The sequence below is a fragment of the Kogia breviceps genome, chromosome 1, assembly GCF_026419965.1.
Source record: "Kogia breviceps isolate mKogBre1 chromosome 1, mKogBre1 haplotype 1, whole genome shotgun sequence".
In the NCBI taxonomy this organism is placed as follows: Eukaryota; Metazoa; Chordata; class Mammalia; order Artiodactyla; family Physeteridae; genus Kogia; species Kogia breviceps.
The window spans coordinates 180,409,389-180,433,745 of record NC_081310.1 but is presented as its reverse complement, the minus strand read 5'-3'; the positions used below and the strand labels follow the sequence as shown (position 1 = coordinate 180,433,745).

Genomic DNA, 24,357 nt, shown 5'->3' with positions numbered 1-24,357 from the left:
CTACATGCTAGTGGGAGGTAGAGAGACACAGTTCCTGCCTTAAAGGAATTCTGACAGTCTGGTGCAGTCAAAAGAAGACATTGTATGACCTTGACACAAAGTTTTACTTTTCTGAACTCGAGTTTCCTCACTTTGCAAAAGTGGTCAATAACATATTCCATTGTTAGTTGGAGAGAAGGGGTAAGACCTTCAGACACCATAACAAGGCTGCATCAAATTTGAAGGCCAGTGGTACAAAAATGTAGAAACAGTGTGTTGAGGAGTTGAACAGTGGGAGAGATTATTTTCAGCTGAGCTGAAGAAGCAATACTTTCTATAGGAAGTAGGATTTTGAAGCCTTCATTCAGGCCACAGTTACCAATAAAGGCATTGATTGCTGGGTTGGAGTTCAGTGGCCAGAGCTTTGCAGAGAAAGGCTTGAGGATCAATCAAGGAACATGAAGGTGGCCAGTGATAGGGCTAGAAAGGTAAATTGAGGCAGATCTTGGCAGATATTGAATGTCAATCTAGAGGTTTGACCTTTATTCTGTAGCTGATGAAATACCAGTAAAGCTGATCTAAACATTGACATTACAGAGTAGATTTTGAAAATAAAAGCTGAATCTGACATATTGGGGTGGGGGGTGATTTCGAGGGGAATTCAATTCAAAGGAAGATTTAGTCAACAAGAACATGTTATTGGCAGGACATTGTGCTAGGTGGCATAGGGCAGAAGACAAAAATGTTAAGATGTGGACCCTGTCCTCAAGAAGCTTATAATCAAAAGGGTCAGATAAGACAAGTACACAGAAAAATACAACCCAAGGTAGACTGTGATAAGTGTTATAATAGAACCCCAGCTCAAGTGCCTGAGCTCAGCAGAGGGTGAGATTAATTTACTTCTCCCAAGAGACTGGAGGCAGGAGACCAAGTCAGAGGGTTGTCTTTGGAATCCTAAGCCTAGACCCAGGAAGTCTAGGAGGGGGTGTCGGAGGTCATCCAGTCCACTTTCGCTCCTGTCGGGATTCTCTGTCCCAAGTAAACAGTAACTTTAAAACTGAAACAAAAAGTGGAGCTCTGAAGAAAAACTATGAAGAGGCTGTGGGAAGGGAAAAGAATTAAGCTTTGAGGTGCTGAGGTGCTGGTAGAAGCGACTTACTTCCAAATGGAGAGTTGAAGGCCAGGAAATGGATGAGATCTGGGAGGGAGAGTGGGCCTGGAGAGAGGAAAGATGAAAACAGTAACTAGGGGAACACCCACGTTCTAGGAGGTGGGAGGAGAAAGAGGAGTCAGAGAAGTAGAATACCTTGTCACAGAGTTTTTAGAAGAGCAGGATGGAAGACAGGTGGGAGGCCCCAAGGGAGCAGAAGAGGGGAAACTGCAGCAATAGGGACTGAGGTTAGACCTGAGGTTGCCATGGACATTTCAATGAATGAAGGCTTTTCCAGAGACCCCACAAATAAGCTGGTTTCCCTGTGTCTGGTACATTTTAAGATGGAGCCTTCCCGGAGGCCAGAGGAATCGGGCTGTGTGCTCTGATCTCCAAAGATCTGGCGGTCAGCTCTGTAATTAGCACTACCTCTCCTAACCCGAACCAGTCCCTCCAGGAACTGAAAAGCTGAAGAACATACTTGGGAGGGATTTCACACCCGGGTCTCTGGCCCAGCCCGGTGAAGTCCCGTTTCATCATGCAGCTTTAATGACTCTCCGGAATGTCACTCTCGTCTGGTATTGCCAACAATCTGACTAAACCCTCTTGCAAAAGTTTGCAGCATTCGTCCGGGGCGGACTACAGCTCCCAGAGTTCCCGGGCGCTTCCCGGTGCCGATTGGCTGAGCCGTAAGCTCCTGAGGGAGGTGTCGCCCCGCCTCCCCAGGAAACAGGCACCTGATTGGCTGCGGCGCGGGGCTTTTGTGTCCCCGCCCTTCCCTAGGCACCGCGGCGGGCAGAGCGGAGCTGCTGGTGTCAGAACCCGGAGAGCGCTGGCAGTTCCGCGGTGGGGATGCTGAGGAGCGCTGGGTTTGCGAGCAGCCCTGGCAACTGCGGACTTCCGAGGGGCTCCGGGCCGTGAAAACCCCTGCGCCGCGGCCAATCCCAGGCTCCCGAGGCCATTCACCATCCAGCAGCCAGACGAGCGGGGAGTCCAGCGCAGCGGCGGCCGTTCCCGGATCCTGGGCTTTCGGAGCGTTCTGGAACCCCGAGAAACACCCCGGGGCTCTAGAACCTCCCCAGCGGCCCGCAGTCCCGGCTTCCTGCGCGCGTCGGTCCGAAAGCCCCTCGGGTGCACGGGCGGTCTGCGAGCCGCGGCTGGGTCCTGGCGCACACCATGATCGTTGCGGACTCCGAGTGCCGCGCCGAGCTGAAGGGCTACCTGCCCGGGGCCGGAGAGGTAAGCAGCGGCCGAGCGATGCCACTCTTCCCTTGAACCCAGAGCCGCGTCCGAGCTTCAGGCTGTCGCGAGCTGAGTCTGTGAGCCAACCCCCACCCGGCTCGGGGAGGGGGAGTGGAGCGCGCAAGCCGGAGTGGGGTTGCATCAACTGGCAGCCTCGGCTCCCTCCGCCTCCTCCCCCTACCCCCGAGGCTGTAGAGCCCTCCAAGGCTCCCTTGGACTCCTGGCCAACGGGAGGGGAGCCTTCTCGACGTTATCTTGGTTTTGGGCCCTAGTCGAGGGAGTCTTCAAGTCCAGGCAAATCCCGGCGCAGCGGCCCGACCACTCCTCCTCCCCGCCCCCTTCCGCAGATCCCTTCCTCTAGGCTGGGGCTAGAGGAACTGTTTCTAGGTAGGATATGTACCCGCTGCAGTGCCCCCGCTCGGGGATTGGAGCACTTGGGGCTGGCCAACGGAGGTCGACCTCGTCCCCCGCCCCCACCTGCACCCCCGATTTGGATTGGGGGCGTGGGCGCTCCGGGGCCTTGGCGGGCTGCCGGGTACGCCGCGGCCAAAGCTCGGGGGAGAGGGGGAAAACCCTGGCCGCGACACCAGAAGCCAAGCACCGATTTGGCTGTGCCCTACTAAGTGGTCTGACGTCCCAGAAGTTTGTTTTGGAGGGACTCTCTTTATATTGAGGCTGGGAATACGGCTGGACCCAATCTGACACCCCCTCCCCCATTACCACCGCCACGGACAATGGCCATCTTATTTATTACGCACCTACTGGATGCCAGGCTCCGGCTTTGCCATTTCGCAGAGTCCTCAGGATTAAACTAGCAAAATATGAGCTATACCATTAATAGTAGCCCCAATTTACGGGATGAGAAAATTGAGGCCCAGGAGGGGCTATAGAGAGGCTTCCTTCACTAACCCAGCTCATTCTTTGGCTTGGGTGCCTCTAGGATTTCCAAGTGTGCTTGACACAACGGAGAGTTTTGCTTGTTTCTTGAGTTTACAGGCATGGAGCCTGGCGCAAGTGTCTTACTGGGATTGGGAGTCAGACAAGTGCTAGTCCTGACCTATGACCCTGGGAAAAACAGCTGCACTTCTCTGAGCAGCATGGTTGCCGGGGGTCCCCGGTTTTCTGTTAGCTTGTCACCTTTCCCTATCATGGTTTAGGAGCCCCAAGTGGAGGGACAAAAACTGCTCCTGCCACTTCTCAGCTGCGTGACTTTGATCAAGCTACCTTATTCTGTCTGTTTCCTTCTTTATGGAAATAATTTTGTTTATTGGAGCACCTGGGCACCAGAGCAGGCATGCTCCAGGTTCATGTTGCAGCCTTCCCACTTACTTGCTGTGTGACCTTGGCCAAGTGATCACTTCTATGATCAGCAACTTCCTCCTGTGGAGATTTGGTCATATTTCCAAAGGACTGTTGGGAGAATTAACTGAGAATACATGCAAAGGCCAATGCACAGTGCCTAGAGCATAGCAACTATGTCCTGTAGCAAACACGCTAGCTATTTTTAGATTGTGGCCACAGCACATATTTCCCCAGAGTGTCTCACAAGCGGGTGTCTGAGCCCGCCCCTCCTGCCTGAGGTGAGAATTGGCCCATCCCTCTTTGGGACAGTGTCTGGGAAGTGATCTGGGGAGAAGAGTGTGCCCCAGGGAAGGCTCTGAGGGTGTGGCCTTTAGATGGAAGCCAGCTGTCAACAGCAGGCGGGGGTGGGGGGAAGCTGGTGATGTCTGACCCCTTTCTACATATTCTCTCTCAAGAAAAGAGGACCTTGGGAAAATGTCTGTTTTAAGCAGAATCTTTAGAAGACAGTAGGGTGCTGAACTTACAGAGCCGGGTGCCCAAGGCCCAAGGGAAGTTGGACAAGTATGAACAAGGAATGTACAGTCCCCTCAACTCCCATCACTTCGCCACACACGCTTTCACGGGATCAAGGCCTTCAGACGCTTCACTCTAGTACTGGTGGCATGTTCTCAGAGCCCTCTTGGGCTCTAGAATCACTTCCTGAAACATCACTGCCTCAGGGAAGTCTTTCCTTCCCCACCAGATAATTCCCCTCTGCATACCTGCTTCCTGTTCCCCTTCTCCATTGCAGGAGCTATTATCCCAATTACAGTATAACAGTTGTATAATCAGGAATTTCTTCTCTGTCTCCTTTGCTAGACTAGAAACACTCTGTAGCTCCTATCCCCAGCACTGTTCTTAGTACCTAATAGGTGCTCGTAACTATTTGCCCCTTGTTGGCTTAGCTGACCCTTGTGAACTGTGCAAGCTTTGAAGTCAGATCTGAGCTCCAAAAGAACCTCAGTGAGCTGTCTCTGAAGAAGGGATAAGAAGACGTATTTCCCTCCAGGTGGTTGTGAGAAATCGGCCAGATCGTGGTGGGCATATGAGTTTATATGCACCACTCACACACCCCTCCCTGCAAGGCTGGAGATCAGAGGCTGCTTGAGCTCTGTCTCCCTCTCAGGTGTAAACGCAGTCAAGTATCTTGAGTTCAGCAGCCCACGGGGAGGGGAGTCTCTGCCCCTTTCCCAGCTGGCAGAGTGACTTCGAAGGTCTCCGTAGCTGAGTCCTGGAGGTTGCAGGCTCTGGATAGGATACCAAGAATAAAGACTGGGGCTACTCCAAGAGGCTGATCTGGGTGGTGGACAGAACCCTTGCAAGCCAGACTGAGCTGAATTCAAATCTCAGGTTGGCCTCTTGTCAGCTGGTGCTTAACCTTTGGAATCTTAATCTTTCCTTGTGAGCAGAAGAGACCCCCCACCCCCACCCCCAAACTGATGAAGATTAGATGCAACCAGTGTGCTAGTGAAAGGTAATATGAAAGCTAACTTTTAGTGAGCGCTTAAATCAAGAGCCAGACACTGAGCTCTGAGGTGATTATCCTCTCTCTACAACTTGCTGGAAGCCCTCTCAGTTGAGTGGCCACCCAGACGGCTGTCTGACCTCAGTGTTCCTGCTGCCCTGTGTGGTCCCCTCAGTTGGAACTCATTGGTTTTCCTTCTGCCCCATCCTAGCTGTTTTGCCTTGGGTAGGTCACCCGCCCGCTCTGGTTTTCCTTTCTTTATCCACATAGTCAGGGCGGGGATCTTGCCTTTATCAGGTGTGCTGAACTTGCACTGTCCAATATGGTAGCCCTTAGCCACATGTGGCTATTGAAATTTAGATAAATTAGATTTTTTAAAATTAAAAATTCAGTTTTTTAGTTGCACTAGTCATACTTCAAATGCTCAGCCACTGTGGCTAGGGGCTACCATATTTATTGGACAGCGCAGATAAAGAATATTTCATCATAGCAGAAAGTTTTATTGGACTCACTGTGCTAAACTCTGGGATAACAACAGAGAACTAGATCCAGCGTGTTCTCTCAAGGTAAGAAGCAAGGCAGGATGACAAGGGCTGTGACTGGGGCAGTGGATCCCCTGGGAATGTAGACAGGGAGAAGGAGCTTCTCATTCCCGGTGAACCTCAGAGGCAAAGCCTTGGGGCTTCTGAGACCTTGAGAAGTTTAGAGTATAGGAAGCTTCTGCAGTTGAGGAAACCTGATTTGTATCCTAACTCTGCTTGCTACCTCCTTCCTGGCTGAGTGACCGGAAGTGACTTGACCTCCCTGAACCTTATTCCCCATCTGTAAAATGGGAGCTCTGGTAGTAGAACTCCCTTAAAGCGCACATGAAATAAATGCTTCGCCAATGGTAATCAGCGTTGTTACCCACCATTATTATTATTGACTTCCTACCCCAGGAAGTAGGGGAGGGCTGATTGGGAGGTGTCATCTCTTAGTGGTGGGCCCCTGCCCTGTCTGCTTCCTCTCAAGATTTGGGTGTCTAGGTTGGGGAAGCATTCAGGGTACTGGAGCTCTGGATTAGAATCTACTTGGTCTTGCCTTCAGGGCTTTGCACTTTCTGTTACCTCTGACTGGAATGCTGGTTCCCTAGATCTTTATAGGCCCTTTACAGGCCCATCAACTCATTTAGATATTTGATATTTAGATATCAACTTAAAGGTTGTCTCCTCAGTGGCTTTCCCTGTCTACTAGGACTGAAATATTGCACCCACCCCCCAACCCATCTATGTAATCTATGATTTGAAATCCTATTCATCATTTGTTTGATTGCCGTTCTCCTTTAGGTCGTAAATTCTGGGAAAGCTAAGGTTTTGTCTTTTCACTCCTGTACTCTTGCTGCCTGCAATGTAGTCATCAGAAATATTTGTTGAGTGAACAGATTAATTCTGGTTCCACCTGGAAAGCGCTTAACACAGTGCTATACTTATAATTGAGAAAGTGATCAATAAATGGTATGAAACAATGGCCCTCCCTCCCTGGCAAATTATGCTGGGCCCCACCCAATTAAATTAGAATTGCTGGGCCTTGGCATTGGTATTTTTTTTAAAAGCTTCTCAAAGGGATTCTAAATGTGCAGCTTGGGTTGAGAGGCCCTTGTTTGAAATAACAATAAGGTTAATGATCTCTGACTTGTTAAGTGCTTGCTGTGACTGAGGTACTGAGCGAAGGCCTATACAGGCAGTACCTCATTACATCCTCATGACTACCCAGTGACAGTAGGTACTATTACCCAGTAATTGGGTGAGGAAACTGAGGCTCACATAGCTAGCAGATAATAGGTGGTGGAGTTGTCATTTAAGCCCAGGCAGTTTGTATCAAGAGCCCCTATCTTTTAACTGTATTCTATCATCACAATCATCATCATCTTCTTCATCAGGGCTGATAATGTTGGTAGATCCAGACCTATCATTTAAAGACCCACAGGCATCAGTTTCTTCCCTGACAGCTCCTGGGGCAGATTTTAGAGTGGGAAGGGACTCCCAAAGCTGTTTGCTCTCCCTCACTAGTACCCTGGTAGGCCCTCCCTGTCCCACCCCCACCCCCAACTCCCCCAGTTCCTTCCTGCCCTTCCCCACCACACCTGGCTGTGATTTTCTGTCTGTCCTTAGGTCCCCTGAGGGGGAGGCCCAGTTTGTGGAGTCAGCAATCCTTATCTCCCAGACAGAGCTGTTAGGTTTTTTTTTCTCTTTGGTGAGGGAGGAGGGAAGGTGAAACGGGAGTGCTTGGGGACTGTGGTGGTTTCTATGCTGGACTTGGACCAGGCTGGCCTGGTAGATCCCAGAAGTATGGGCTGAAAAGGGGCCTAAGCAGTGAGCCCAGCTACCTTCTTTGTCCAAGATTAAGGCCCAGAGAGTTTAGGTTACTTTCTCAGAGTCACACAGCAAGTTAGCGGCAGCAGAATTGGTACTCATGACTGGGACTTTTGTACCCGTGTTATTTCCTTTGTGGTCTTTCAGAGCCCCAGAGCTCTGCCTCCCTCAGGGGGTTTTTGGCTATGTGAAAAGGAAGGTTCAATTATAATCTTTAGTCCCTGGACACTTGAGGATTAGCAGTAAATCTACATTTGAATGAGGAGGGGAGAGTTAGGAGGACACCGCTGTGTCCAGTGAGGGTATGACTCTGGTTTGGATAAATTGTTTCTAAGGCCAGTGCTGAGAGCCCCCTCCCAGGTATCAAAACAAATGGATAAATAAAACTGGTGGTTTCCATAGAGGCTCCAATGCACCCACGTCAGAATAGCTGCTACCATCAGCGTCAGAATAGCTGCTACCATCAGCGTTGTACCACCCTGCCCTCCACGCCTCTCTGCTTTCTCTGTTTTCTTCATTCACAGGCTAGTGTGAATTACCTGGCTCTGTTCTCCACAGAATGTGATCTGGTCTTAGGGAGACCTATGTCAGACAATTAGAAGGCAACGTTTTCAAAAGCAAAAGCATTGGGAATTGGGGGGGGGGGTCACAGATGAGGATCAGAAGAAAGGTTCTTAGACCTTGGAAGACAGAGTTAGCTCTGCAAAAGGTGTGACCAGTGGGAGCACGGTGCAGCCTGAGCCACTAATGGTCTGGAAGGCTACAGGAGGCGGAGGCAGGGTTTTAAGCTAGTGATGAGATTTGCACTTGAGAAAGTTCACTCTGGCTACAGAAAAGTTTGCCTTCTTTAGAAACCACTAGGGTCAGGTACTCACTAGATCTGCTCCTGGTCCCAGAGGTGGGGTTGGGAGAGGATGTTTCATTTATTCACTCGTTCTGTTAACTTGGTAGAGGATGGATAGGAGAGGGCAGGGCTGTGGAGGCAGGGAGACCATTGGTGAGGCTGTGGGCGGTAGTCCACACAAGAGATGGTGGTAGTCTATAAGGTGGGGATGGCGGGAGAGATGAAGAAATGACCATTTGAGAGAGGCTGAAGCTGCATCATAGGAATCTAGGGGACTTGGTAACCTGGCTTCAGGATACAAACAAGGGGGCTTTTTTTTTTTTTTGGTACGCGGGCCTCTCACTGCTGTGGCCTCTCCCGTTGCGGGGCGCAGGCTCAGCAGCCATGGCTCACGGGCCCAGCCGCTCCGCGGCATGTGGGATCCTCCCGGACCGGGGCACGAACCTGTGTCCCCTGCATCGGCAGGCGGACTCCCAACCACTGCGCCACCAGGGAAGCCCATGGGGGCTTCTTCTATAGGTTCTCCAGGGCTGCCAAGAAGGTGGCCTCCTGGAAATGTGCAACACAGTGGCTGTATATTTCCCTTGGGGCTATATAGTGGGCTCCTGTGACCCTTCCCAGTTCCTGAAGAACTTAGCCTGTGGGGTAAGCTCTCTTGGTCGCTTTACCCTTTCTTCACCCACCAAACTGGTATATATCTCCACCTGACCACTTCATGCAAGGTGGGCCAGAAAGGTGACTTTAAAAGCTCATTGTGAGGCACTTCTCTGGTGGTCCAGTGGTGAAGACTCTGCACCCCCAAGGGTTCGATCCCTGCTCCAGGAGCTAAGATCCTGGATTTCTCATGGTGCAGCCTAAAAAAAAAAAAAACAAAAAAAAACAAAAAAAAAACTTAGTGTGACCCCTCAGATAGGAGGAGAAAACTGGAGAGAGAACTATCTTCTTAGTCCTCGCTTTTACCTCCATCTAACCATGATGTGTTTCCTTCTAGGAGCAGAGGGAGAGCCGGGCTCGCCGAGGCCCTCGAGGGCCCAGCGCCTTCATTCCAGTGGAGGAAGTAAGCTTGGAAGGGGTTAAGAATTGTTATTGGTCCCTGGGCCGAAAGGACATGGGGCATTGAGTGGGGGGGGGGCTTTGCTGGTCTTTTGAAATTGCAGGTTTGAAGCTACCCCTTCAGGTTCTTGACCCATTTAATCCACAAAACAACTCTGTGAGGCAGGCATATCAACCCCATCTTGCTGGGAAGAAACAGGCTCAAAGAGATAAAGTGATAATAACACAGCTAGGTAATGAACAAACTTGTGATTCCCAGAACAAGACTTGTATTTCCTTAAGAAGATAGAACTATGCATGTTTATCTTCTCATCCTTGACTGTGCGTGTATTAAAGGTTTTTTCGACTGCAAAAGTAATATGTGTTCATTATTTTTAAATTTCCAATGTTTCAGAAAGCTTTAGTCTCTTACAATCCCACTCCCACAGAGATAATCACTGTTAACCATTTGCCACTGTTTTCCAGACTTTTTTTTCACACAGAGCCAAAGTCATAGTTTATAACATGGTTTTGTTGTTGTTTATTTGAGTTTTTGGTGTTGTTTTTTTTTTCGGTTGTTATGTTTTATTTTTTCACTTAATACAACAGAGACACCTTTCATCTACTGAGTCAGGTCATCCATTCATTTATTTAACAGATATCTATTGAATGATTAATGTGTGTCAGGCACTGTTCTAGGTGCTGGGGATACAGCAGAGAACAAGACAGACAAAAATCCTTGCCATCATGGAACTGACACTCCAGTGTGTGCCTGGTGGTGGGGGAAACTTCAAAACACATGAACAGACAAATTAAAAAATAATAGTTTCCTTCTTTTTCTTTGGCCTTCAGTGAACAAAGACAAATGTTTCCTTGTCCTCCTTGCTCTCCTAAATGCGTAGGCCAAGCAGTCAATGAGCTGTTAACAAACATCTAAACCCTTCAGTTCCTTCCACCCTTTGTAAGTGGAAAGCACACAACCAGCCGCTGATTATTTACGTCGGCAGCCCAGAATTTTAAGCTCAAATATTGTTCGTATCTTTTATTTTTTCATTGATAAATAACCACTCCTCTTCTGTAATAAAGGAAAGAAATAGGCTTTGGGGTTAATCAGGAATTGAATACTGGTTCTGTCATTTACCAGATCTGTAACCTTGAGCACAGAATGAAATCTCTCTGGGTCTTGATTCCCTCACGTGTCAGTGGGGGAAAATAATAGTATTCACCTCACAGGGTAACTGGGAAGAATCAGTGAGATAATGCAGGCAGGGAATGCTCCAAACTCAGACATGGCGTGGAGAAATCACTCAGGAAATGTGAACTGTTTTGCATCCACCTCCAATGACTGCGTGGATTTGCACTATTAGAATAGAAGCTCTGTGGGGAATTCCCCGGCAGTCCAGTGGTTAGGATCCTGCGCTTTCATTGCCGAGGGCCTGGGTTCAATCCCTGGTTGAGGAACTAAGAGCCCGCAAGCCACCTGGCACAGCCAAAAAAAAAAAAAAGAAAGAAAAAAGAATAGAAGCTCTACGAAAGCAGGAGAAGCTGTACTTTAATCTTTGTGCCTGAGGCTTCCTATCTAAAATTGGAGAAAACAGGTCTCTAATTTCATAGTTGTGAGCCTTAAATGAGTTAATATATGTAAAGTGTTTGAACAGTGCTTGGCACTTAGCGAGCATTATATAAGTATCAACTAGTATTATATAAAGTGTCTAATAAGTATTTGTTTAATCATTTAATGAAATATCTTTTCCTCCCCTTTTCTCCTTTTTTTGGACATGGTGGTTGTCTTCAGTTCCTTGCTATTGAAATCCCAATGAACGCTGTGAATATGTTGGTCTCTTTGGTGGGGAGAGCAGGAGGGGAAGCCACCCCTTCCTCACCTTTGCTTGGCAGGTCCTTCGGGAGGGAGCCGAGAGCCTTGAGCAGCACCTGGGGCTGGAGGCGCTGATGTCCTCCGGGCGGGTGGACAACCTGGCAGTGGTGATGGGCCTGCACCCCGACTACTTTACCAGCTTTTGGCGCCTGCACTACCTGCTGCTGCACACGGATGGTCCCCTGGCCAATTCCTGGCGCCACTACATCGCCATCATGGTGAGCCTGTCTGAGCCTGACTTTTGCAGGGGTGGACACATTGGGGGATTCGGTCGTCAGATCTCCTTGCTGGGGGCTTGATTCCACAAACAAGGAGGAGAGGCAGCATAGAGCAAAGCCCTGGCTTTACCTGACCATTCATCGAATTTTCGATTTTGAAGAGAGGCATATTTAATGCCTGCTTTGCAGATTGGGAAACTGAGGCACAAAGGAGTCAGGTGACCTGCCCAAGGGAGGACAACAAACCAGTGGCAAAGCTGGGGTTAGAACCTAAGTTTCCTGCCTCTCAGGCAACAGTGAGGCTTGTGATGTTCCCTCCATGGGGTACCCACCCGAGCAGGGCACAGAAAGAAGAGGGTGATCTGGGCTCTGTCCACCACCTCCAGGCCGCCGCCCGCCACCAGTGTTCCTACCTGGTGGGCTCCCACATGGCTGAGTTTCTGCAGACTGGCGGTGACCCTGAGTGGCTGCTCGGCCTCCACCGTGCCCCTGAGAAGCTGCGCAAGCTCAGCGAGATCAACAAACTGCTGGCACATCGGCCGTGGCTCATCACCAAGGAGCACATCCAGGTGCAGTGGGCAGAGAGGCGGGTCCCCGAGGGAGCACGGGGGCCGGGCCGGGGCATGGCAGGCAGTCCAGGGCAGGCACTGAGTAGGTCTGGCCTTTCCTTTTCTCTCCAGGCCTTGCTGAAGACAGGCGAGCACAGCTGGTCCCTGGCTGAGCTCATCCAGGCCCTGGTCCTGCTCACCCACTACCACTCGCTAGCCTCCTTCGTGTTCGGCTGTGGCATCCTCCCTGAGGGGGACCCCGAGGGCAGCCCGGCCCCCCAGGCCCCTTCACCCCCCCGTGAGCAGAGCACACCCCCCAGCAGGGACCCACTGAACCACTCTGGGGTAAGTCACGGGCTTCAGTCTTGGTGGGAGAGGAAGCTGGCATGGCCCCTGGTCCTTCGGTAGAAGACAGCGCCTGCCTATCTGAAGCTGCTTCCCTATTGCACACTGAGAGGCCTTAGAAAAGTTATTTGATTTTGAAACCCAGTTTCCTCATCTGGGAAATGAGGATAAAGACTCGCACTTCCTAAAGGGTTGTGAGGATGAGATGAAATAACCGTGTGACTGGCCTCAGCATGGAGCCCCATGGGCTTAAAGTCACTGACTTTTAGAACTTTAAAAATACAAAGTTTGCCTCTCATTCTATAAAGTGGCTTATTTGTTTGTATTTTAAAAATACAGATACTTTAAAAAGCCCTTTCCTGTGAGGGAAGTTGATGCCCAAAGAAGCCGTGTCTATTCTCTAGCTCTTAGACATCATTTTGGGAAGCACAGGCCACGTGAGCTGCCCAGCGCAGTGGCTGGCACAGAGGAGGCACGGGGCTTTTATGATCGTTCAGGAAGGCCCAGCATGTGGGAAAGACATGTGGGGTTTCTGGGGCCCAGGGAGGAAGAGTAGATGGTCACCACCAGGTCTCTCCTGCAGGGCTTTGAGGCCGCCCGCGACGTGGAAGCTTTGATGGAGCGCATGAGGCAGCTGCAGGAGAGCCTGCTGCGGGATGAGGGGGCCTCCCAGGAGGAGATGGAGAGCCGCTTTGAGCTGGAGAAGTCAGAGAGCCTGCTGGTGACCCCCTCAGGTACAGGGTCACAGGCGTTCAGGTTCAGGGGCCGCCCCCTCCTTACATCATCTCTGCTGGGAAGCAGGTACCTCCATGCACTGCACCTCTGCAGCCACATCCCAGCCACCACAGTCCTGATTTACCTCCTCCCCCAGGCCTGGCTCCTGCCAAAGTCCTGGTCCCACTCGATGTGGTGAGCGACTTTCTCTGGCCCCCTACTCTGTGTTCCCCAGCCCCCTAATGGTGATTAATCAGGAGTGGAGGCCACTGTGCTCCATGCCTTGGCCTCACCATGACCTCTTTCTGACGTCCTCAGCGGACATCCTGGAGCCCTCTCCAAACTCAGACATGCTGTGCTTTGTGGAAGACCCCACTTTCGGATATGAGGACTTCACCCGGCGGGGGACTCAGGCGCCCCCCACCTTCCGCGCCCAGGTAGGCTCTCCCCACTGGTCTTAGTATTGCTTTACAAACCAGCAGGGGTGGGTGGTTTGTGTAGTTAGAGATTTGGGCACCTTCTCTCCCTCAGGATTCCACGAGGGAAGTGGGAGACCCTGGATGTGAAGGGACCCACTTGTACCCTAAGCTCAGGGGATCCTGATCACAAGGAGGAAGTCATCACCAAGCTGCATCCTCCTCAGCTTCTCAAGTCCAGACCAAGCAGCGGGTTAGATCTGTGGGGTGGAGAGACACATTATGGAGAGCCAAGGTGTGCTCCAGAGGATGGCGTCTCTCCACCTAGCCTTGGGCCCCAAACACTCTCCTCACTGACCCCTTCCCACGTTCCTCAGGATTATACCTGGGAGGACCATGGCTATTCACTGATCCAGCGGCTCTACCCCGAGGGTGGGCAGCTGCTGGATGAGAAGTTCCAGGCAGCCTATAGCCTCACCTACAACACCATTGCCATGCACAGCGGAGTAGATACCTCCATGCTCCGCAGGGCCATCTGGAATTACATCCACTGCGTCTTTGGCATCAGGTGAGTGCAAGACCAGGGCATAAGTGTATTGCAAGCCCTCAATCTGAGCTCACAATTGTTTCCTTTTTCTGTTTGTTTTTCTTTCCCTTTCTTCCTGCCTATATTGTTTTTCAAAGCAAATTTATTTCTTTGCTGATTATAAAAGATAATAGCCATGCTCACCTTTTGAAACTCTTTAATCCGACCCCCAGAGATAGCTAGGGAAATTAGGGAAATTTTATATATATGTGTGTATGTATATGTGTGTGTGTGTGTGTGTGTGTGTGTGTATATATATATATATATATATATATATATATATAGAGAGAGAGAGAGAGAGAGAGAGAGAGAGAGAGAGAGTGTGTTATATTTGTATTTTCATTCCAAGTAGCATTTCTTCTCATAATAAATAAAACAACAGAAATGCCAACAGTAGGGGATTTTAAATAATGACATATCCATTCAGTGAAATATTATGCAGCTGCTAAAAATTATAATAATGGTTTCTTTATATTGCCATGGGAAAATGGTCCAAACATATTGAAAGAAAAGAAAGCTGGCTACCAACCAGAATCTTCTTTTTGTTCCTTTTTTTTTTTTTTTAAACTAAAAGTGTATACATGCATGGAAAATGTGTGGAAGGCTGTACCGTAAAACGTTATTTGATAATGGTTGTCTCTGTATAGTATATGATGAATTACATTTTCATTTTGTTACCTAAGTTTTTTCTGATCTTTTTTGAGTAGGTTTTTTTTAATTGATGGGATCATACTTGATATATTCTGCAACTTGCTTTTCTTACCTAATAATCTATTGTGAACCACCTTCCTTGTTGGTGTGAATAGATCTTTCATGCTTTTTAGCCACTGCATAGTGTTGTTATGGATGAAGTGTAATTATCCAACCGTTTCCCTATTGTTGGATATTTAGGTGGTTTGCAGTTTTTCACTATTACAAATACCATGTGCAATGACTAGTTTTATACCTAAGTCCTTTTTAACAAAAATTTATTTATTTATTTTGGCTGCGTTGGGTCTTCGTTGCTGCACGCGGGCTTTCTCTAGTTGCAGCGAGTGGGGGCTATTCTTCGTTGCGATGTGCTGGCTTCTCATTGTGGTGGCTTCTCTTGTTGCAGAGCACGGGCTCAGTAGTTGCGGCATGTGGGCTAAGTAGTTGGGGCTCACGGGCTCTAGAGCTCAGGCTCAGTAGTTGTGACGCACAGGCTTAGTTGCTCCGCGGCATGTGGGATCTTCCCGGGCCAGGGCTCGAACTCGTGTCCCCTGCATTGGCAGGCGGATTCTTAACCACTGCACCACCAGGGAAGCCCTATGCCTAAGTCCTTGTAGGTAGACCCTAGATGTGAATTTACTTGTCAAAAATATACACAGAACAATTTTTTTATTTTTAAAAACCTCACTCTGATAATGTTGTGGGAAATTTAAAGAACTAAAGAAAGAAACAATTTCCCAAAATTCTACTACTCCACAACCACATCCACATTCTGAGGTGTTTTCCTCCATTGCTTTTTTTCTTTCTTATGTAGTTGCTTTTGTATAGTTGAAATTATAATTGTTATTTCATTTTTTAAAATATATGCTTGATGTTTGTAAAGAGCCAGATTTTTAGTAAATTTAGGAAACAAATAACAAAAAGATGAAGATAAAAATCATCCATAATCCCACCTGCTCTTATTATTGTCAAATATTTCTTTCCTGTCTTTTTTCCATGCACAAATGACCAAAACATATATAATTTTACAAAAATAGGACTTTGTCTACTGTATTTATTTTACTCAGTTTAATCAAATGAGAGCATATTTTAGAGAACACATGATTTTTTTTTTCTTGCTTTTCTAGTTTAGCTATTATTCCAAGCATTAAAAAAAAAAAATCCCCAAAGTTTTTAAAAGGTACATGTTCCTTGTAGAAAAATGTGCATTTCTGTGTGTTACTAGCTGTAAATCATATTTCACTGAGTGGGTTGAGCTGTGCTTAATTGGCCAGCCTTCTTCTGGCCAACCTCCTTGGCAGGTTTCTAAGCCAGGGAAGGCCAAGGATGGACGGGCATCTTAGGGTGTGTGTGGCACAGGCTAGTTCCTGCCCGGCTGCCAGGTCCAGGCTCCTCCACTCTCCAACATGGCCCTCACTCCTAAACTTTTGTCTACCAAATCTGTCCTCTAGTCTAAAACTGGTCTTCTGGGACTTCCCTGGCAGTCCAGTAGTTAAAACTGTGCTTCCACTGCAGGGGGCACGGGTTCGATCCCTGGTTGGGGAACTAAGGGCCCACGTGCCGTGTGGCATGGCCAAAAAGAAAAAAATTTTTTTAATTAAAAAAAAAATAAAGAAAAATTAAACCAGTCTTCCTCATCCACCCTGATCTGTGATGACGCACTGGCTCACTGGACCAGCGAGTGACAAAGTGGCTTCTAGACTTGTCACCAACTTGCTCTTTGACTTTGAACAAGCTAATTGCCTTCCCCAGGCCTTAGTTTGTCCATCTGTAAAATGACTACCGGCTCCTTTTTCTCTTTCCCTCTTCCTTCTCCAGTGTAAATATTTGCATTGGTCTCCTGCCCCATCTTCCATGCATGGCCTCAGCTGTAAAGTAGTGACTATGACCTTGGAGTCAGGCAGAGCTGAGTTTGAATCCCATTCCCAGATGTGTGACCTAGGGCAGGTGACTTCACTTCTCTGGACCTCAGTTTCATCCATAAAATTGAGGCTGATGAAATATAACAAATTGTGTCCTATAGTTTTGTATACAGTAATGTACAGTAGTTTTGAGGATGCCATGAATACTTGTGCACATGGTCAATACAGCGTGCTCACCCTCTGTGCATTCCCCTACGAGTCCAGTGGCCTGTGATATATGACATCAGCTGTTTTTCTAAGAGGAACGAAGTTTCTAGTTGCTTCCTACCTTCTGCCTTTTCTTGCCACTCTCTGTTCCTCCTTCTGCAGGGTGGGACTGGGGAGAGGAGATACTTGTGGGAGCAGAGGGTAAGTGATGCTACTGGGGCCTTTCCATCCAGATATGATGACTATGACTACGGGGAGGTAAACCAGCTCCTGGAGCGGAACCTCAAGGTCTATATCAAGACAGTGGCCTGCTATCCAGAGAAGACCACCCGAAGAATGTACAACCACTTCTGGAGGCACTTCCGCCACTCAGAGAAGGTGCGGCTCTCGGGATAGGAGCAGGACGGAAGCAGACAGCCTGGCCCATGGAGGAGGCAAGGGATCGGGACCCAGTGAGGTGCCCCAGACTAAGTCTGTTCTGCCAGATGGGGCACCTGGGTGTATTGTCCTGGGTTCATGTCCTACTCCACTGTGTGGTTTCAGACTCCATTTACTCACCTGTAAAATAGGAGTGTGCTTCACAGGCAGCCAGAAGGACCTGGGTTCAAGTCATAACCCTATTACTTGGTAGTCATTTGACCTTGGGCAAGTCATTTGGCCTCTCTGAGTTTGTTTTCTTTACAATAGGAATAAAAACTGCCTGCCTTTCAAGGTTGCTGGGAGGATGAAATAAGAAAATGAGTGTAAACCTCTGATCCCAAATAGATGTCAGGGGTAGCTACTGTTTTTGGTTTCGGGGGATGAAGAGATTAGCCGTGATAGGGATAAATGTGCTTGAAATTCTAACACAGTCCTTGCACCAAGTTGCTTAGAGCCTTAGGAAAGGTCAAGGCATCTCTATAGGAAAGGAAAGGATGAGGGACTTCCCTGACAGTCAGGTGGTTAAGACTCTGTGCTCCCAGTGCAGGGGGCCCAGGTTCAATCCCTGGTCAGGGAACTAAGATCCTACGTGCCACACAGCATGGCCAAAAAAAAAAAAAAGAGTGGGGAAGGACGAGTGGTGAGGGATAGTGGCTGTCTGGGAGGGAAGGGGATGGCAAGGAGTGACATCAGTTGCCAACAAGCCCTTGTTCTGTGCCCCAGGTCCACGTGAACTTGCTGCTTCTGGAGGCCCGCATGCAAGCCGCCCTGCTCTATGCCCTCCGCGCCATCACCCGCTACATGACCTGACTCGTGTGCAGGACCTGGGCCTGGAGCAGCTGACCCTGGGGGCATCCTTCTCCCTGCAAGGACTTCTCTGTCTGGAGACAGACCCTAAGCCTGCCTGTCCCACGCCCGCCCACCCTATTCTGGTGGTGGGCCCTGTGTGTGATGTGCAGCCTCCGAGCCACACCCTCCTTCTCACTGGAATGGACAGGATCATTGCACTGACTCTGGGATCTCAGCTCTGCCCCTGGGAGCTGGAAGAGGACTAGCAAATCTCCAGGCGCCAAGGCCCTTCTTCCTGCCCCTACCCCCAGAGGCCAAGGGCACAGGAAGGGAAATGGGCTGAGCTCAGACTTGTGTGCCAGCAGGCGGGGGCCCAGGCAGCATGAGTACTTTGGCCTTCCTGGCCTGGGAAGTCCCTGGCTGGCCCCCAAGGGAGAGGGGCAAACACCTCCAGGGACTGACACTCCAAGCGGCTTTGCCTTTCCTCCTGCTTCCTCATTCTCAGACTTCATTACCTCCCACCTGCCATTCATCCATCAATGTGAAAGCCAGGGTCACAGCTGGTTTGTGCATCCGGCTCCCCAAAAGCCTGTTCTGTTAGGCAGCCTGCAGGCCTCTCGTTCCCTGGTTGCCCCAGTCTTTCTTCAGTTCCTTTGACCTCCTTTGTTTGCCCTTTTACCCTTTTCTCCCACACCTGGTGGTATGAGGCCCCAGGAGAGAGACCAAGCACATCAAACAAGCAGATTATCTCTAGAGAGCCTGGACTCTCTGTTGGTCACTTTGCTTTTAGAAGAGGAGGGAGTATTATGTTATACATTCTCTGTATTTTGGTTTTTTGTTTGTTTGTTTGTTTGTTTGTTTTGGTGGTACGTGGGCCTCTCACTGTTTTGGCCTCTCCCGTTGCGGAGCACAGGCTCCGGACGCGCAGGCGCAGCGGCCACGGCTCACGGGCCCAGCCTCCCCGCGGCATGTGGGATCTTCCCAGACCGGGGCACGAACCTGTGTCCCCTGCATCGGCAGGCAGATTCTCAACCACTGCACCACCAGGGAAGCCCTGTATTTTGGTTTTTTATGGGTGAGGTTCTTCAGGGCCTCAACCCTAGAGCCATAGTCATTGTCTGAAAGAAGGACAGGGAAAAATCTGTCCTCCCCAGAGCTGCGCCTGCCCTGCAGAAGCTGGCACCCCACTTTGCTATCTCCCATGGCTCTGCCACAAACATTTGCCAAAAAAGCAAGCCTTTCTAGGTGGTTTAGGTGGCACATGGCTTAGGGGGAGAGGCAGGAGACCCCAGGGTTCTTGGGTGGGCCCTGGCACTGGCCAGGTGACCTCCATTTCCACAGTTGCAGACTGAGGGGTAGTTTCTGAGATATTTGAGCCTTCACTCAGATTCTGAGGCCAGCAGCCAACTGCAATCCTTGCAGGATCTCGAGGACTTCTGGGGAGCCCCCCCTCTTGTAGTCAGTCTCTCCAGGCTACCTACCAAGGACCTCCCCACCGCCATCCCAATTTCTGTCCCTTCTCAATGTTAGGTGGATTGCTTGGAGGCAGAAGCCGCCGAGGACTGATCCCAGGCACTTTCTGTAGCAAACAAGCTGTGAATTATGACTTCCCTTGGCCTTCTTCCGGCAGTATGTGCCTCCCCTCTGGCCAGTTGGGAGGTGACTGGAGAAAGGCAAGGGCCAAGCTGCTCCTGACCCTCCTCTCTGGGGTGGGGCAGGAGAGGAGCCTGGCCATTGTGCCACATTTCATACCCGTGCAGGCATGGGCAAGCGACCGGCACCCCCTTCAGGCCTCAAAGCCCTCCCTGCAATGAAGCTGGGCAGGAGAGAAGAGGCCCCAGCATTGGGGTTTGGATTCCAGAGGGGACAAGGTGACTGTACCTGTCCCCGGGTGGGTGGGGAGGAGTATTCAGTGTTCGAGTGCAGAAATCTTTGCCTTTGCTACCAGTTCTGTATGACGAGAAATAAACGTTCACTGAGGTTTTGTTTTGTACTTCTTGTTAATGGGCTGTTTTTCCATTTCCTAAGGGTCATGGTTCACCTCTTGGCATAAGCAGGGAGCTGTGATTGCATCATGGACCTGACCTGCCAGCCCTTACCCTGCTAAGCACTGTGCCCACGGCCGCAGGGTTGGGAGTGGTTGGCACCAAAAGTCTACTTTTGTCCCTTGGGTGTCCAGCCCTGCCACTCATCTGTGGCTGGCCTGGCATTGTGGAATAATAATGGCCATCTTATTTTTCTCCCTATGCCTGGCCCCAGGCTGGGTACTTGGAGTCATTTGTCTGAATTCGCAGCAAAACCCTGTAAGGGAATTGAGACTCAGAGGTCAAGTGACATTGCTGAGGCCGCATCAGTGGTCCGTGGTGGAGCCATGATTGCATCTGGGGTCAACTTGATCCTGAGGCCTTGGCCTGTGGCAGAGGGAGGATGTTTGAGAATTTCTGGGGGAGCCTTTGTTTCTCCTGCCTCATCACAGTACTCTTACTTGCTTCTCAGCCTTCCCTCCCCAGCACCAAGAAGACAGATCCAAGCATAAGGAGTTAGATGTGACTCCAACCTATGCCAGTGCCATTTAGTAGCTGTGTGACCTTGGTCAAGCTTCTTAGCTTCTCTGGGCACTAGGAACTCTAGCAAGCTTATCAGAAAAACCACATCATGACTAAGAGCTAAGACCTCTCCTGCTGGCTTCCCACTTCCTCTAAGTACTGCCGTCATAAGATGAAAACTGGGTCTCCTCCAGGAAGCCTCCCCTGATTGATTCTCCTATACCCTTTGCCTTCTTCATTTTTGCAGTGTTCCCGTACACTCATTCTTCCTTCTGGAGTCATTTGATAGGGTATGAGAGAAAGTCAGTCAGACTTGGAGTACAAAACTTAGATTCTGGTCCTGACTTAGTCATTTATTATCCCTGGGAAGGGGAGGGTTGTTTAATTTCACTGCGCCTCAAGTTTGCCAAAAAAAAAAAAAAAAAACGAGGGCAAAACATTTTCTTTTCCAGGTAGCATCACTGAGTGACTGTTGCCAGATGTTTTCAAAAGTAATCTCTCCATCTTCACAGCAACCCTGTGAGAAAAGAGCGGTGGTCTGTGGAAAAGGAACCTCAAGTGAGAGTCTAGGGAACACTAACAGACAGACCCAGTTCAAATTCCAACTTTGACATTTTATGTTTGACCGTAAGCAAGTTACTTCAGTTCTCCCTCCTCAATTTCCTTATCTGTGCAACAGAATTAATACGTAGGGTCACAGGAGAGTTGTGTGGATTAAATAATGCATGAAAAGCACCTAGCACAGTGCAGGTACCTTGAACTAGTGAGCCATTCAGTATTCAGACATCTGCCCAACAACATGAAACTGAGATAGAATTTGAATCCTTGTTAGTCTGACTCCAGAGCATTACTCTGTTTTGTTTTTTGGTGTTTTTTTTTTTTTTTGGCCATGCCTCACAGGATGCGGGATCTTAGTTCTCCAACTAATTGAACTCATGTTCAATGATTGAACTCATGTCCCCTGCAGTGGAAGCACAGAGTCTTAACTGCTGGACTGCCAGGGAAGTCCCATCCAGAGCATTACTTTTGTCCCCAAACTCCCTATGCCCTCAGTGTGTATTTCTAAAAATCATGTTCAAGCTGATTTGCACGTGGAATTGAAAACTCTTGGCTCCAGTTTGGATCCAGTGAATCTGTTTTAGACTTCTGCGACCTGCAATCCGGGACCTGGCCATGTCTACCCAGACTGGAGTTAGTAGAAGTTTCTGGTGACTTGATTCTTGGTTGGTATGACTTTTGAAGCCATGCTTGGATTCAGGGCTGCTGAGAGTGGGTAGAAACAGGAGCTGGGTGAGTGAGTCTCCTCCTTCAGGTTTCAAACATTCCCCAGAGCCCTAGGACAAGTGGAATGGAGAAGCGGCTCACAAACTTTCTGTGCTTTAGAATCTCCTAGAGGACCAGTGTTTAGAGGTAGAGCTCAGAAATGTGCAGCTTTAACAGCCTCCCTGCTGTTCTGATGCCAAGGTCATTCTTTCATTTAACACCAGATGTTGTGCTCCTAATATGTAAATGCCCTGAATACAGAGCAGTGAACAAGACAGGCATGGCTCCTGCCTTCTTGGGATTTATTATCTAATAAAAGAGTCAGACAGTAGATCATTATACAACTAATTATTTCAATTATAATTGTGATCAGCACCTCAAAGGAGAGCGGTGAGGTGCTGTCGGAGAGTATTTACAATGTAGCGTCATCAGAGGGTTTTCTTCCAAAGAAATATGTTGGACTTCTGCAGAAACTAAAACACATCGAAGGGGCTTCCCTGGTGGCGCAGTGGTTGAGGGTCCGCCTGCCGATGCAGGAGACACGGGTTCGCACCCCTGTCCGGGAAGATCCCACGTGTCGCGGAGCGGCTGGGCCCGTGAGCCATGGCCGCTGAGCCTGCACATCCGGAGCCTGTGCTCCACAGCGGGAGAGGCCACAACAGTGAGAGGCCCGCGTAACGCAAAAAAAAAAAAAAAAAATCGAAGAAGAGCAGTTTCCCACCCACTGAAACACCTTCTTGGAAGCTGAAGCCTCCATGGAACAGTTAGAAAACTGCTAATCTACATTCCTCTGTAACAGATTCTGTCATGTGCAACCCAGACTGTGGCACGCATTCCTTCCCACACCCCCACTCCACTGGGAGTGTTGGTTGCTGAAGGATCTCAGCTGAGTGCCTCTCTGGGAAATGCCCAGCTGAAGGGAGCCACCAAGCTCACAGTTATGCCCCTCCAGGCACTCTGGTCTGCCTCCAGTGACTGGTTGATGGGAGAGGAGCATGCAAAGACCTGACCCCTTTGCTTCCATTCAAAACAACTCAAGGATTGTCCCAGCTGTACTGCTCCCTTCACGATCAGCTGAGGCCAATGTTGCACTGCATTGCAGCCCAACTTCTGCCCAGTCCTGCTTCTCACTGTCCTCTGATACTGATCTCCAATAAACCTCCCTTATGCAAATTTCCATCTGAGTCTGCTCACCAAGGATCCTAAGACACTCTTATTACAGATGGTGAAAATAAAGACCAGAGAGGAGAAATTTCTTGCTTGTGGTCTCACAAGCCTGAACCTTCAGATCGTCTTCATAGTTTGTCACCACCCTGTGTCGGAGTCCTACAACTTCCGGTCACGACTTTCTCTTCCTGAGGTTGGAGGCGACAGCTGTAGTGCTGAAAAGGCCAGAAAAGGTCCTCACTCCCATCCCCACTCCCATGGCTGGAGACCTTGGGCAAGTCACTTGCCATCTCTGGGGAGAAGGTTAAGTACACTCACTGCCTGAATGCTTTACCTTCTCTTAAGTCAGCCCGTGTCATGCTCCTGGTTCTGAGAAAAACCATGTCTCAGCTGGTTATAGCAGAAGAATTTCTTTCCCCTCCTGTCTGAATCACCTCTGACCTCAGTGTTGGTTCCTGTTCAGGGAAGCCTTGAGCTTCTGCCCCAATTCTGAGTTTCTAAACTCACATTCCAGGGAGGAACCCCTTTTCTTGGCTCATGCCAACATTATCAAGTGTTTACTTTGTCGCAGACACTGCCAGATGCTGGCAGTTCAGCAGTGAATGAGACAGATACAGTCCTGGCCCTCATGGACTTTAAAATCCAGTGTTAAAGACAAACATCATACAAATACTTGTGATGAGTCCTGGATGGGGAAAAAAAAGCACAGGGAGCCATGAGAGCATGCGGCAGAGGAACCGTTCCCAGAGAAATACCTTGGACATGAAGGATGAGAGAGGACCAGGCAAGGATGGGAGGAGAGAAAGGGGTGCAGAGCAAACAAGATTTCTGGCAGAGGAAACAGCATGGGAGAAAATTCGAAGCAGGAAGGCAGCCTGGCAGGGCAGAGGGAGCAGAGAGAATATGAGGAAGGGTGAGGTAAGAAGAAAGCCTAGGGCAGATCTGGCATAATAAGAATTCTGGACTTTATCCTATTGGCAATGGGAAGTCTTGAGAGGAGATTTTATTTATTACAAAACAGATGTTGTGGACTGAATGTTCATGTCCTTCTCAAATTCATATGTTGAAATCCTAATCCTCAGTGTGATGTTATTTGAAGATGGGGCCTTTGGGAGGTAATTAGGTAATGAGTGTGTACCCCTCATGGTGGGATTAGTGCCCTTTTAAGAAGAGACAGGAGAGAGCTTGTTTTCTCTCTCACTTTCGCTCCACTATGTGAGGACATACCGAGGATGAGGGCTCTCATCAGGAACCCAGCTGGCTGGTACCTTGATCTTGGACTTCCCAGCCTCCAGAACTGTGAGAA

The 24,357-nt window shown here is 49.3% G+C and overlaps 1 protein-coding gene across 1 annotated transcript; it reads left to right on the top strand.

The window, feature by feature from the left end:
* The first annotated feature begins 805 nt into the window (after positions 1 to 805).
* On the top strand, positions 806 to 20,068 carry SESN2 (sestrin 2). Its single transcript, XM_059036461.2, has 10 exons — positions 806 to 2,368; positions 9,364 to 9,429; positions 11,301 to 11,498; positions 11,885 to 12,067; positions 12,179 to 12,391; positions 12,975 to 13,125; positions 13,424 to 13,542; positions 13,899 to 14,089; positions 17,100 to 17,244; positions 18,010 to 20,068. Exons 1-10 carry the CDS (start codon positions 2,306 to 2,308, stop codon positions 18,094 to 18,096), a joined length of 1,416 nt encoding a protein of 471 aa, XP_058892444.1. The 5' UTR covers positions 806 to 2,305; the 3' UTR covers positions 18,097 to 20,068.
* The last annotated feature ends 4,289 nt before the right edge of the window (positions 20,069 to 24,357 follow it).

Bases quoted from the DNA above. Each gene is read 5' to 3' on its own strand.
- SESN2 (XM_059036461.2), top strand. From the start codon at position 2,306: ATGATCGTTGCGGACTCCGAGTGCCGCGCCGAGCTGAAGGGCTACCTG. The intron at 12,068-12,178 runs GTGCAGTGGGCA...TTTTCTCTCCAG, and splicing joins TCACCAAGGAGCACATCCAG to GCCTTGCTGAAGACAGGCGA. The intron at 12,392-12,974 runs GTAAGTCACGGG...TCTCTCCTGCAG, and splicing joins ACCCACTGAACCACTCTGGG to GGCTTTGAGGCCGCCCGCGA.